Below are 14,276 nucleotides of genomic sequence, written 5' to 3'. Positions count from 1 at the left end.
TCAATTGTAAATTCGGAATATCTAATTGATTCATAAGGGAAAATTGCGGCTTAAAAAAGCGCATTACTCAGAAAGCAGGGCAAGTGCCCGGTTGAAACTGTTCAGTTGAACCTGAAGAATCGAAATCCGGGTTGGTAAAGAAAAACTGTATAACTCAGAATTGAAGTTGAGAGAGTTTGCCTCAAATTCCAGAATTAATTATTTTTTAAGAAGTAGTCGCATTTCACATTAAAATAAACAAGAATAGGCGGCTTCAGGGTCAAAATAAAATTATATGAATCAGAAACTGAGGCAATTGGGTCGGTGAAACTTTACGCAATTGAAGCATCAGGCTAACAGCAGTAGCCCCGGGTAACACTGTGTTGAGTTGCGTTATTGAGTTGTTGCCGCTCTCTGAGTTAACGAGTTATAACTTACCGGTTAATGAGTTATTAGTCATTTATTAAAGCTTTGCGAGACCAGGAACTGGAATTTTTACGTCTAAAAAAAGGTCATCAGCATTTTTTCCGAGTAATTTTTTACTAGTTTGTTAAAACAATTAAAAAGGTCATCTATATTTTTCCAGCAACCGAACTGAGTCGAAAGGAAGTCGACGAGTTTCAAGATAAAAGTTTAAGTTTGCCAGTATTTTACAGTAAAACGTTAGGAAAAACGCGGTTTTTCTGTTTGTAGACAGTTCACAAATATTGACCTAAAAGTGAAGAAACCCCAGTTTCCAAGAGTTCTCCAAACAAATGATTATGAACTTTCGCTTTTTCAGTTCGGGGAAATATTTTTGGAAAAACACCCAGAAATCATGATTAGGGTTTTGTCCATAATTCGAAGCTGCAAAAAGTTTTCGAAACATTTTTGAAAAGCTGTTAAGGAGGCGAGTGTTAACTGTTTCACAGAAAATATTTGAAGATTGTCAGCATTTTCAGTAAAACAAAAAAATAATGCCATTTTTGCCTAGAAAAAAATGCTTAATAGAAACTTTGTTAATGGAATGACCTGCAAATTTAAAGAATGTTTTCTAAATAGTTTTTTAAAAACTTTTGCTCTCGATTTTTCAAGATAATCCTAATTACTTTCGGTAAAAAACTGAATCAAATTATTTGGTTTTTGTCCCAAAGTCGAAGCTGAAATGGCTTTTCTAAAGTTTCCTGCAAACCGATGAATGAGGCGAATTGTCTAGCAAAACTAGTTTTGTAATTTTTGGCTGTAAAACCTCCATTATTGTCAGAAAATCATCAGAAAATAATGGGTTTTTTGCGTTTTCGATTAAAAACTTTAGTTTTTTGATCGTTTTTGATCGAGAAAGCCTGGTTTTCGGGGTAAAAACGGAGGAAGTTATTCTCGTTTTTGTCCCGAATTCGACGCTGAAACCAGTTTCTGTAAAATGTCTACAAAGCTATAAATTGATCTTGTAATTTTTTGCGTAAAAGATCTGCAGATCGTCAATATTTTTAAGTGAATCTCTACAAAATAGAACGTTTTGGAGTCTAAAGTAACGCAAAAAAAATCAGACGAAACTAAAAAACCACATTTTTTAACAAACTCTACAGTCTTCAGAGGTGTGGAGCTGCCAATATTTCCAAATAATCCGTTTTAAACTTTCGCTTATTATGTTCGTTTTTCGATAGAAAATGATTTGATTTTTGTTCCAAATTCGAAGCTGGAAAGGGATTTCAAAACATTTTACAACGCGAGGAAGGATGCGAAATTTATTTCATATTTTCTTGCGGAAAACACTTTAAGATTGTCAGCATTTTTAAGTGAAACTTTAGAGGATGGACATTTAGAAGAAAGAGTAACTTGCCTAAAACTGGAAAATTCTGAAATTTTGATGAAATTTTAAAAACATTATTAAAAAATGATCCTTAAAGTAAATCGCCAACTCCTAAACATTCGCTGAGTTACCCAGGCCTAACTGAATCTGAAGCATCAAGCTAAATGTATGTAAAGTCTCACTAAAATTCACGTATGCAGTGAATTTTCATAAGCTTTGCCATTTCATGTTGAAGCCAACAATGGAAAGTTTACGCTGGACAGGAAAGCTCCATAACTCAGAAATATGGACAAGTGGATGCCTGAAGCGTTGTGCAGCTGAAGAAGAAACGTTGGCTTCACATTGACCGAATTGGACTAAAATCCGCATTCTCAAATTGTACAAAAATGAGATAAAAAATAGTGTCAGACTGTAATAAAGCGTGTCTTTGACTCGATTGAGCTAAAAGGAGAAAAGCCCAGACCTGAACTTCCTGTGGGATTTGTAAAACGTTTACATAAAACGCCCCGCCCACACGTACGAGCATAACAAGATACTTGTTGGGGGTTTTGGAGATAACCGATATAGCTGCCCTTTTACGTTTGAAGAGCCCTTGGGCGCCCACAAAAAACCACCAACTTTGACCTAAGCTAAATAACCTTTTCAATTATAATCCGTATAGGTCCTCTCTTGCAGCGGCAGGTAAATATCTTTTAACACAAAATGTTTTATTTTCGATTGGAAAAAAGGTTGCATTTAATAATGTGGCTTTGAAACGATTGTGGGTCGGTTGTTATCTTCTCGAAAAGGGTCGTCTTTTTTGTTAGTAAAATGCCCTTATGACTTTTTTTGGGGGCGATTTTCCATATGCGCGTCTTCGGTTGAAACGTTCTGTTGACAAATGTTGTCTTTGGAATTATTTGAGCGTAAGCTCAATCACACTGATTGGATATGACAACTGTAGATATGAATATGGGAGTTTCTATGCTCAAATGAGTTCATTTTTCGAACGTTTTTCACTCTAATGGCTTGATGCTGTCTAATATTTATTTCTTCTTTTCATCTTGTTCGGTTAATTTCGCTTCTTTATTCCGGCTCGAAGCTGCCTGTTGGGGCGATCCTAAAAAACACTCGTACTGTTGAATTTCGTAGCACCAACAGGAACATAATGGAAAGGAATTTGCTTTCTTTTAACCAGCGGTTGAAATGCAATTTCTGATCTTTTAAAGTGGGCTTTGTTATCTTCGATTCCTATAGTTGATAGTAGAAGATCGAAGTAGCCACTCACAGATAGAAAACGATGGAAGTGAAGAAAGGAAACACGCATTCCAGTAATTGAGCAAACATTTAAGGGAATTATGGAAAAATTCAACTTGCTACCCAACCGATTATTTTAGTGTTTCCTTTGTGTTGAAATCATTAATTAACAAAAGTTGTTATCTTCACTTGGCGACGTTTGGCCTATTTTTATAAGTGAATATACATAAAGTTATAGAAAAACTTAAGAGTTATGCAATTTTATTTCCAAGCAGGAAGGCTTTATTCTTGTTCGTTTTCATGTGAAATACAAAAACTTCAAAAACTTAATGAGTTCCTGCATTTGAGGAAAACTTCATCAGCTTGCGACTCACGGTTTGAGTTTTAAACGTAAAATTTCAAAGAGCCATTTGTCCAGATTTCTGAGTTACGTAGTTTTACTTTCAAGCTTATAGTTTGTATTGTTGTTGATTTCAACTCGAAATGAAAAAGCTTCTGAAAAATTTACGAATGCTTGGATTTTAGTGAAACTCGACGGACTWTTGGCCTGWTGCCGCAGCTTCAGTTTTGCAAAGTTTCACGGACGCGGCCTGTTTCGGAMWTAMGCCATTTTATCTTCAGGTTCTARMTTCTATTCTTAWTCAYTKYAAWCTTAAATTCAAATACTTATAAAATGTKAATAASTTWRTGCAYTTGAGTTAAACTTCAACARCTTGAGACTCAATGCTTCGRMTTYARYYGTSYRAAGTTTCMRKSTSSYWSTKGYCCMRGTTTCTRAGTTWYAKARTTTTAYTTTCAAGCTTACATTTTCTATTGCTGTTGACTTCGACGTGAAATAAAAAGGTTCTAAARMATCACAAYWCWWRTTCATTTAAATGTGAAYTTCAAATATATCTAAAAACTTAATCTGATCCGAAATTTAAGGCAAAATCTGTCAGCTTAGCKCTCAATGTTTCAGGTTCAAGTGCCGAAAGTTTAATTGAGCTACCTACCCAGGTTTCTGAGTTATGAAGTTTTACTTTCAAGATCAAAGTTTCTATTGCTGTTGATTTCAACATGAAATGGAAAAATTTCTGAAAAATCCCTGCATGCTTGGAATGTAGGCAAACTCTATGTACGTTTAGTCGGATGCTTCAGCTTCAGATGCGCAAAGTTTGACGGGCCCAATTAGCCCAGTTTCTGAGTACAATTTTATTTTCAGGCTGAAAGCTTCTATAGTTGATCAGTGTGTGGTCGTGTGCAAATTAGTGAGTTCTTGGAATTGAGAAAGACTCCATCAGCTGTTTCAGCTTCAACCATGGAAACTTGCAAAGATCCACGTGTCCAGGTTTCTGAGTTATGAAGTTTTCATTCGATGCTGAAAGCATGAAACTTTCTAAGCTGAAAATTCTACAGTTTCAGAAATATGACCCATTTTTCCTTGATGAATGTGGCAAAATAAAGAAACCACTCCCCTTGAAAGTATATTTGCGAACGATTTCACCCCAAAAGTGATAAAACGTTCCGTGATCGGTGCTTTGCGACGGAAACGTTGTATAATTTAAAAATTAAACACAGATCCTTAGAATGCGGCCGTTCATTTTTCCCTTTCGGGGTTGGCCTTTGTACTTTTTCCAAGTGTATTTTAAATGCAAATCACCCTTTCTTTCGCCAATTTTATTAACTTAAGCAGCCGATCTCCCGCAACCCCCACGGGCCTGCTACTGACAGACATTGTGTGTTTCCTCTATTCCGAACCGAGATTTCCTATCAGCGGCCACACTTAAAAATGAATTACAATTACCCTTAAGCACCCTTTGGAATAACGTGTCTACGGAACACTCCTGATGTGTATTATCGATCTTTCCTGCTAGTTAATAGACGACGTTTCGTCGGAAATTTGATTTTAGGGGAGCGAATACTTCAACGTGTTTAGCCATGTAAATGCTAACTGGATGGCTGGTTAGGAACATCCCTCAACCCTCAGAATGCTCAGAATGTTGTAGAAAAGTCCGATTTCCAACTGTATGTATGTGTATTTTTACAAAAAACCTCCTTGTATGCCAATCTCCAATTCGTTGAATAAAGTGAAATGAACTGATTTGAACAGCTTCGGGAATTGAAAGTCTCCGACACAGAAACAACGAAGAGAAGCGGAAGAGTCAATTTCCTGCGAACAAACAGGAAAATTAAGGTAATTGATGTGCTTTCATCCAGGAAAGTAGTCTTTTTGTTCTCCCTTGAGTCCCGCCTGTCTTATATCAAAGTTGAAAGTTCTACTTTAGTGTTTGTACTTAATTATAATCTAATCTGCTTATTTCACAGTACAGAAGACAAACAGTGACAAATTACTGTTTTAATTTTTTAGTTGTTTTTGAATTCTTGCTCATTTTATTTGTCACATGCTTTAGGAATTAATTGATGTTTGTTTTTTGCACTTTTAATTCACTTTTAGGCACCTTGCAACTATTGTTTGATTTTTTAATTTTGTCATAACACAAAATTGTATGGTCAAGTCTCTAAAAGAGCAACATAAAAAACACCGGTACAAGCTAAATATTAATATCGACAAGTTTTCGATGTAATTCCTTTGTGTTTCATTTACTTTTCGCTTCGTTTAAAGCGGAAAGTTGGTGATAGAGAATAGAAGAAAGTTCAGTAATAGAAAATCTGAGAATTGTTTAAATGCGTTAAGAAAATCGAAGAAAGTTTTCAGTTTATTGCAAGATGCTCTCACGGTCGTTGGTTAGAAATTGGTAAATTTTTCGGGCTCCTACGTTTCGCCAGCACGAGTGGCTTGCATCTTCAAAAGTTGTTTGCTCGCCGCAGCCATTTTTGTTTGCTAAACGTTAGTAAGAATTGTTTTCCACGACATCCTAAAGCCAAAAAAACTCCGCTGTTTCAAATTTAAGTTAACTTTTAATAACTTGTTAAATAAATATCCAAGAAAAACACAAGGAATGAAAAAGCGGATAAACTTTCAACCAACGACAAAATGTTAACATTCGTCTTGTTCAAAACTCAGATATTTCAAGTCGTAAAGGTATCAATTTCGAACGAAGCGATGCAGAGGATATCGTGCATCTCTCATGGGCTTGTATGTGTGCGAGTGAGACTACCGATGCTGGCCACGTTCTGAAATGGGAAAAATAGGTTCATTTAATGCAAAGAAAATGTTCCTTGGTTTTTTATTTGAGTGTCCTGTAGGATAGAATTATAGTAAAACAAACAGATTAATTGATTTTTCGCGGCCACTATTAGAAACGGGCAATATGTTTCCGAAATTCGCAGATTTTTTTCTTTTCTCTCATTTAAATCAGCCTGATTTTGTAGGTATTTGCCGTAATGTTTGTTTCACCTCATTTCGACATTTGATCAGCTGTATCTTCGGCATATTTGCCAATTTGAGGAATTTTAAGCATGAAAAATGTGTAGTAGGAAATTTGCAAAAATTCCAAAGACACCGCTGATTAAATGCCAGAATAAGCGAAAGCTAATCTTAGGACGATCAAAATCAAGAGAAAAAACGACAATTAACAAACTTTGATTAGACATTGATAAGGAAAACAGCAAAGCCTTATTGAGCGCAATTGAAAATCCACTACCAAAAATTGTAGCAGAGTAAATCGGATGATAAAAGGCAAAATAAATAGACAAACCGCCAAAAGTAAAACTAGTAAGCAATATGAAACAAAAAGAAAACCCCTTGCAGATGTTTAGTAGGTTTTTATTGGATGCAATTGACCAGTAGTGGAAAAGAGATACTTTCTGAAATACCCAAATCCTACGAAATCCGAACACGATATTTTAATAGTTAGTTAAGGCAATCCGAATACCTTGCGAGATATCAGATGGCTTCTGCCCCTCGTAACACTTACACCCATTCTGTGTACATATCCAAAGCCTATTTAGGGCATACAAAAATAATTCCTTTTGTAATCGAAAACACCCGTGTATATAGACGAAGGCAAAAAAGAATTTCGTCGAGGTATCATATTAACACACCGGAAACTGAACGTTAAAATGCAATTATTTGTAAGTTTCCTCTCTTTCTAAACCTCTTTTGTGTCTCGAGTAGAGAGTTTCTTTATGCCCCCGGAGCGATCTCTGAAAGTCGAGTGTACCTTTTCAGTAACAATCGCTTGATATAGCGATCCCTATTGAGGAATAATAAATATAATAGGTCGCTCTTATTGTCACAGCATGTGTACCAGCCTCCCACTGGTTTTTCGCTTTGTTTAACGTTCATTTGTAAAACGTTTTTATTTTTCAATTTGCCCACTGCACGTCGAGTTGCGTCCTAAATCGACCGAATTTAATGGAACCATATTCATTTCATGTATGGAGGGATTGAACGACGGTTTTTGTTTTACATCCCAGTTCTTTAGGCCGTTGGTAAAGAAACACCTAATGTAAATGAGCTGTTTCAACCCCAGCTTGCAGGTTTGCTTGGATTTGCCAATATATTTTAGCTTCAACAATATTTCAAATATTTTTTGACAGAAAATCGCCCAAATCGCCCAAAAATTATTATTTCATTTTTATGGAATTAAACTGATATTACCATTCTAGAGCGTAGCGCACTTCGTTTGTCGCACTCGTCCACATGGGAGTTGACCAGAGATGCACGATCGTCCGGACGCAGCTACGTTCGAACTTGATGCACTCACGGCTTAAAATATCAAGTTTCTATAAAACATTTTAGGTCAATTTTGAATTAAACTGCATCGGTTTAACAGTCGATAATTTCCTAATCTCATTGAAAAACTTGCTAATTGCTATCTAATCCACATTTAGTACATCGGTAAAAGCTGTCATAGTCTTGGATAAATTCATCAATAAAATTCCCCCCCTCTGGGTTGATTTGGTTGGTCAATTATTCCGAAGATTCTCAGGTAAATTTAACCAGCGCATATTCAGATTGTGGTTGATATTACTGAAAATATTTGAGTGAATTGGAACGTTATTAATAAAAAATTGCCCCTCGAGCAAATAATTAAATCATCATCAATCACTCTAAACGGCTTGATAACAAGGGCGAATAACCACAGTTTAATGCGAACAATAAAACTAAACACACGCCACTGTTTACAATATAATTTATACGATCTGTTAGCTACAGGCTAACAATGGGACCTAATAACTGGCTTCATGTATTCAATACGGTACCGGGGAGCGAAACTGCATAGTAGGGTGACCCATTCAATAGAGGGATGGAACTCGGTTGATTCATAATATGTATTTTATAATTAAATTTTGATGTGATTGTTCGCGTGGAAACTTTGACTAGTCTCCCCATTAATTGTTCGCGCAGCAGACGAATCAAACCTCTTTTAAACAACTCCAAAGATTTTACAAAAGGATTCAGATAAAGCGCTTGAGATTCGTTCCGCTCTCTCTCTTTTTACCCCCGTTTTATATTTTTCACTGGATTACCTTCAAGTGGAAACACAAGTAACTGGACTTTTGCACTTTGTTTACTGTTTGGCGGCATTTTTCTTTTCGAAAAAAAATTGCAAAATCTCTATGCAACAACCATTAAAAGGCGCTTTATCAGCAAACTTTTCATCATTTCCTTGTCCTTGTTCTTATCGCTTGCGATTTTTAAGATTTTAATGAAAATTTCCGAAGGTGTAGCATCAAGTGTCCTCAAACGAGTGTGAAAATTTCAAGTCTTAGTTTGCTCTCGTTGAAGTGACATTTTTTTTAAAAAGCGAGCACAAGTTCCAAAAGGCATGAGTTTTGCTTTCAAAACCCATTCAAAAATTTGGCCAAAATCCAGTTTTAAGATGATTTCTACAAAAATTGCAGTATTCTTAGAGTGAAGTGGCCTGAATGGACTGCAATAAATTTAGGTATCGGGTGGCTCAGTATTGTAAGTTACGAGTTTTTAGAATAGAGAGCGCAATTAGGTGAAATCTTGAAATTGGATATTTTTAATAGCATGGAAAAAATCTAGAAATCAGATCATTTTAATGAAAATTGCCCCATATTTAGAGCTAGCTTTTGCGAACCAACGGCGAAAATTTCAAGTGGCTACTTGTTCTGGTTTAGAAGTTAAGGTTTTTTAAAGGAAGAACCGCAGTTCAAAGCAACATTTTCTGATATGGCAAAAATCTAGATTTTGGACCATTAAAAGAAAAATTGCACAATATTTAGAGTCAAATAATTTCAAAAGACTATAGAAATATGAAGGCACATCCGCTTAGATTTTAGTTACGATTTTTTTATAGCAAAAAAGGGTTGTTTTTTGAAACCCACATTAGCTGATCTGGTAAAAATCAAATTTTTGCCGCCAAAAATTGCAGTATCTGTGGTCTGACCTGTCTTAAACCGCAATAAATTCAAGGGACTGCTGGCTCTGGATTAGAAGTTGTTTTTTTTCAAAGAGAAACCGTAAGTATCGCTTTTGAAACATTTAATAGCCCGAAATTTATTTTTGAAAGTGGAGAATTTTGCAAAAAAATTGTGAGAACCTAAAGCCACATTTTGTTAATCGACAGGAAAAATGTCAAGTCGCTACTTGCTCCGGTTCAGAGTTATGGGGTTATGAAGAAAAATCTCACCTGACTGACAACATGGATCTTGATTGCAATATGTTTTGGTCTGGAAAATATCTAGATTTTAAACGATTTTAATCAAAATTTTAAAATAATTAGAGCCAAATGTTCTCAAAGGGCACTTACAGCTTGGGTTTAGAAGTTACTATTTTTTCAAGAAAATACGCTCAAGTGAGTAAAAACATGACTTTAGCAACAATTTAATATGCAATCGGTAAATTTACATGATAATCTTCTTAATAATCAACCAAATCTACACCTATATGGAGACATTTTTGATTGCAATTTTTTTAATAGACTTCAAGGATTTTACTGAATTAATAAATGTAGTTCATTGAACGCGATTGATGGAAAATACTCACTTATCAAACAGTCAAGTGGATTTAAATTGGAAAACCTAAGAAATTACCGAGTGTAAACCGATGCATTTCAATTAAAAATTGACCACAAATATTTTTTAGAAACTTGATATTTGAAGCCATGAGTGTATCAAGTTCGAACGTAGCTGCGTACGGACGATCGTGCATCTCTCGTTAACTCCTATGTGAGCGAGTGCGACAAGATGTGTGCTACGCTCTAGAATCGTAAATTCAGTTTAATTCAATAAAAATCAAATAAGAATTTTTTGTGGATTTGGGTGATTTTCAGTCGCAAACTATATCAAATAATGTTGAAGCTAAAATATCAGGGCAAATCCAAGCTAATCTGCAAGCTGGAGTTCAAACAGCTCATTTACAGTTGGTGTTTCTTTACCAACCGTCTAAAAAACTTGGATGTAAAACAAAAACCAGTCGACTAGTCCATCAGATTCCATTAGATTCTCTCAATTTAAGACGCAACAACGTGCAGTGGAATTTTTTGAAGGAAAAAGCGCAAGTGCGTAAAACATGAGTTTTGAAACCGACGTTTATTAATCTGGAAAAAATCCAGTGTTACAGCGAACAAATTAAACAAAAATTTCAGTATCGCTGGCACAGAGACTCCTTAATATGTTGTGAAAACTTCAAGTTACAGCTTGTTCTGTAGTAAAAGTTGCGGTAGTTTAAAGGGGAAAAGGTGGGTGGTTGAAAACATTCGTTTCAAAAAATTTATTAGTCTAGAAAAAATTGAGATTTTGGCCTACTTTAATAAAACTGACAACATACCCAGCTAGACAAAGGTTGTGTAAATGGATTTTGAAAATTTCAGGTTACTACTTACTAGGATTTAGACGTCAGGATTTTTTGGAAACTAATCTGGAAAAATCGGCACTGTGTTCAATTTTTATAAAACTGTTAGCGTATGCAGGATTGAAGCATAACACAAGCAAGGTGAAAAATTCCAGTTAGTATTTGCTCTAGTTCGGACGGTTCAAATTTTTTTTAATAAGGGAACGCAGTTGGAGAGAATCTCCCCTTTGAGGCCAGCGTTGACTAAGCTGGCAAAACGAGGATTAGTAACGATTTTAGATAAACTTTTCACGCATTTAGAGGAAAGTCGCTGTTAGGAACTGTGAAAATTTCAAGTTACCACGTGCTGTGGTGTGGAAGTGACAATTTTTTAAAGGAGAAAGCGCAGTTACTTTGACACCAACATTCCGGAAAAACCAGGACAATTAATTTCTCAGTTTAATCTTCCATTTTTCGTGTGTCTTTTCCTTTGATATGAACTGATCAGCGATCTTGTGCCCGATTATTTACATTGATAATGCAATCGTCTGGCAAATTGCTCAGAAATTAAGTAACCAAACGTTACTCATATCAAGTAACTGAAATTTGATGAAAGAAAAACCAGTTTGCTTTATATATATATATATATTTGTTTATATTTACTTAAATAAATTTTATGACTTAGCTGTGGAGAATGTTCCAAAACGGAAATACAACAAATTTTAAACACTTTCTAAACATTGTCTCTCATAAGCCTACAGCTTAAATTTCGGAACGATTTAGTATCTAGAATGACTACTACAATGGCAAGTGGAGTATTATTTTTAGTTGCTTGTATACTTTCATCTTATTCGATTTCCTTATGGATGATTAACTATAAAATACATACAATCTTCTAGTTTAGTTATATGCTGAAATCCTTCAAAGTCAGGTTATATACACAATATATTTAATACATTAATGGCATTGATATTCATATTCTTCTGGTTTAGTTACCATTAGAATTTTTTTGCTGGGACTTTTACAATTTTGAACATCTTTGATTCCTAACTAATCACCCAATGAACTAATATCACTTTAAATAACCAAATTGATGGAACTCACTGTAACCGAAACGAGGGCTATTCCGAATAGGAGGTTTTATCGGAACTGGTATTTGAACCAGGAGAAGAAGCGCTGGCCTTCTCATTGTAAACATCATGCAAAGGACCCATCATGGTCAAATAGTCAGGAGGCGGCCGAATTATCGAGGACAAGTAACCGGTGCCCCCATAGGGGGCAGCCAGGAACCTCCTGGAGGGGCTGTAGCGATGGAAGGGGTGCGGAGGACCTAGAGGCGAAAACGCTGACGCTGAGGACACTTCTTCGTCTCCCACCATCAGCTCCATGGCCTGCAGAACATCTCCCTTGCACCTGCAGAAAGCCACCTTAGTTCTCCTCAATTTGCGCCTCTAAACTGCAATAGTTACCTGTTTAAAATGGCTTCAACATCCGATCGTCTTTTGCCTGGAAACACTCTCATTAGAATGTTGATGGGCGATCGTTGAGGCGACGGCTGGACCATGGAGTGTTGATGGAACCTGGCCAGATGATGGGAGAAATCTGTGGGCTGTGGGGCCGGTTCCGGGCTGCTATTGTCCCGTTTTAAAGACAGATTTTCTGGGGTGTTTGTGTCGTTTTCCTCCACGTTCAGATCGACTTCAGGACTGGTGGGCGGATCTGGCGACGAACAGGAGAGCATTGCTTGGGAGTTCGCGGCCGGAGTTTCTGTGGGCAAGGAGACAGGCCGGGTGCATTTCGAGTCTTCTTGGTCCGAATCCGATTCGTCTATGTTGATTTTTGCTCGTTTCGATGCTGAAGCATAAGTAACAGTCTGAGTTATGCAACTATTTATTATTGCAATGTTAGTGTTCCAGTTGTTACCAGTAGTGGAGGCTTGAGGAGAGTTAGAAAAGACGACACCCGCTCAAAGTATCTTTGCCTGGATAGGAGCATTTCTGGTTACGGGCCCTGATAGTTGCTTTAATATAAAATAGCTTGAAAATGTTAATTTTTCTCCTGAAACTTTCCGAAATTTTGCAATTTTTCATTTGCCACCCTGTAGCAAAGTCATCGCGACGCTTAATTTTTGTGAACCCACTGACCAATATAAAGCAAGTAGGGCTAGATGAGGCTTTAAACAGAAAACAAATCACTCTTCGCGAAGAGAATTTATCCACTTCCAAAGTTAGAGCAAATTTGGCTGTGAAACGCTAATTTTCTGGAGCAGCTTATTTCGAGTCCATAACCAGAATATTGACGCAACTTTTCCATACGAAATTCTATAACCGATTGTTTCTTTCGCTCTCAAATATAATTCTTTACTTCGAATATATTTCCCAGGATTTGAGAGACAGGATTTTTCGCGCTAGAAGTTTCAAATAGCGACTTTCTCCGGGTTTAAGCATTAAAGTTGTCTGATCTAGATTTTGCTAAATAATCTGTTGAGAAAGTCACTGATTTGCCTAAGTCTCAAGAGTAAGACTTTACCTCAACTCTCAGGCACTTGACAATTTAAACTGGAAATATTAAACGGGGACTTTTCTTGGCCTGCAACTTCACATCTAGAGCTTGAGCTCTAGAGGAACGTTCCTTACTGAACCCTAACGCATTTAAAAATGCGCCGGAATAAATTCAGGTTTGAAATAGCGACTTTCTGCCAACTGAACCAATGAATCTTCCGTGATGTTTTAAGATAAAAACCTTGCTTTCACCCGAAGCAATTTTCCGGCTCAATTCTCAAGGGTCTGAAAAATCGGACAAAAAGTTTCATTTAACGACTTTCTGCCGGTTTGAACAAATAAGTTTTTCTGATGTTTTGGACTAAATTTGTCGCTTTTATCTGCGACAGTTTGTGCGCAATAAATTGTTAAAATATTCATGCATTTATCTCAGGTACTTTTCCTTCTCAACTCTTAAGCATCTGAAAATTCAGGAGGTAAGTTTAAAATAGGGACTTTCTCCCATATCATCTAATGAAATTTTCGTGTTGTTTTAAGATCAAAGTCCTGCTTTCGCCCGAAGCAGTTTGGGCGCAATTAATTGTTGAAATATTCACACATTTGACTAAGACCCTTTTCCTGCTCAATTCTCAAGGGTCTGAAAAATCGGGCAAAAAGTTTTATTTAACGACTTTCTGCGGGTTTGAACAAAGAAGTTTTTCTGATGTTTTCGACTAAATTTGTTGCTTTTATCTGCTACAGTTTGTGCGCGATAAATTGTTAAAATATTCATGCAAGGTACTTTTCCTTCTCAACTCTTAAGCATCTTAAAATTCAGGAAGTAAGTTTAAAATAAGGACTTTCTCCGAGATCGAAAAACCGAAAAAAACCGAGAAAATGAAATTTTTGTGTTGTTTTAAGATCAAAGCCCTGCTTTCGCCCGAAGCAGTTTGCGCGAAATTAATTGTTGAAATATTTACACATTAGACTAAGACCCTTTTCCTGCTCAATTCTCAAGGGTCTGAAAAATCGGACAAAAAGTTAAATTTGGCGACTTTCTGCGGGTTTGAACAAAGAGGTTTTTCTGATGTTTTTGACTAAATTT

The 14,276-nt window shown here is 36.3% G+C and overlaps 1 protein-coding gene across 2 annotated transcripts in view; it reads right to left on the bottom strand.

Moving 5' to 3' along the window:
- Positions 1 to 11,377: 11,377 nt before the first annotated feature.
- LOC109543606 (doublesex- and mab-3-related transcription factor A2) overlaps positions 11,378 to 14,276 on the bottom strand; it is a 16,968-nt gene continuing 14,069 nt past the window's right edge. Inside the window, exons 3-4 of one of the 2 annotated variants that reach the window (XM_019913408.2) lie at positions 12,161 to 12,545; positions 11,378 to 12,104 (exon numbers count right to left, since the gene is read on the bottom strand). In XM_019913408.2, coding sequence (XP_019768967.1) covers positions 11,813 to 12,104; positions 12,161 to 12,545 — 677 coding nt within the window. In that variant the 3' untranslated portion in view covers positions 11,378 to 11,812. The remainder of the gene's footprint in view (positions 12,105 to 12,160; positions 12,546 to 14,276) is intronic. The other variant, XM_048662210.1, reaches the window with a different exon arrangement.

This window comes from Dendroctonus ponderosae, unplaced genomic scaffold, assembly GCF_020466585.1.
Source record: "Dendroctonus ponderosae isolate FM_Combo_2020 unplaced genomic scaffold, Dpon_F_20191213v2 Dpon_F_20191213_10, whole genome shotgun sequence".
In the NCBI taxonomy this organism is placed as follows: Eukaryota; Metazoa; Arthropoda; class Insecta; order Coleoptera; family Curculionidae; genus Dendroctonus; species Dendroctonus ponderosae.
Note: the sequence above shows the minus strand (reverse complement) of the source record. Positions and strands in the feature narration are given on the sequence as shown.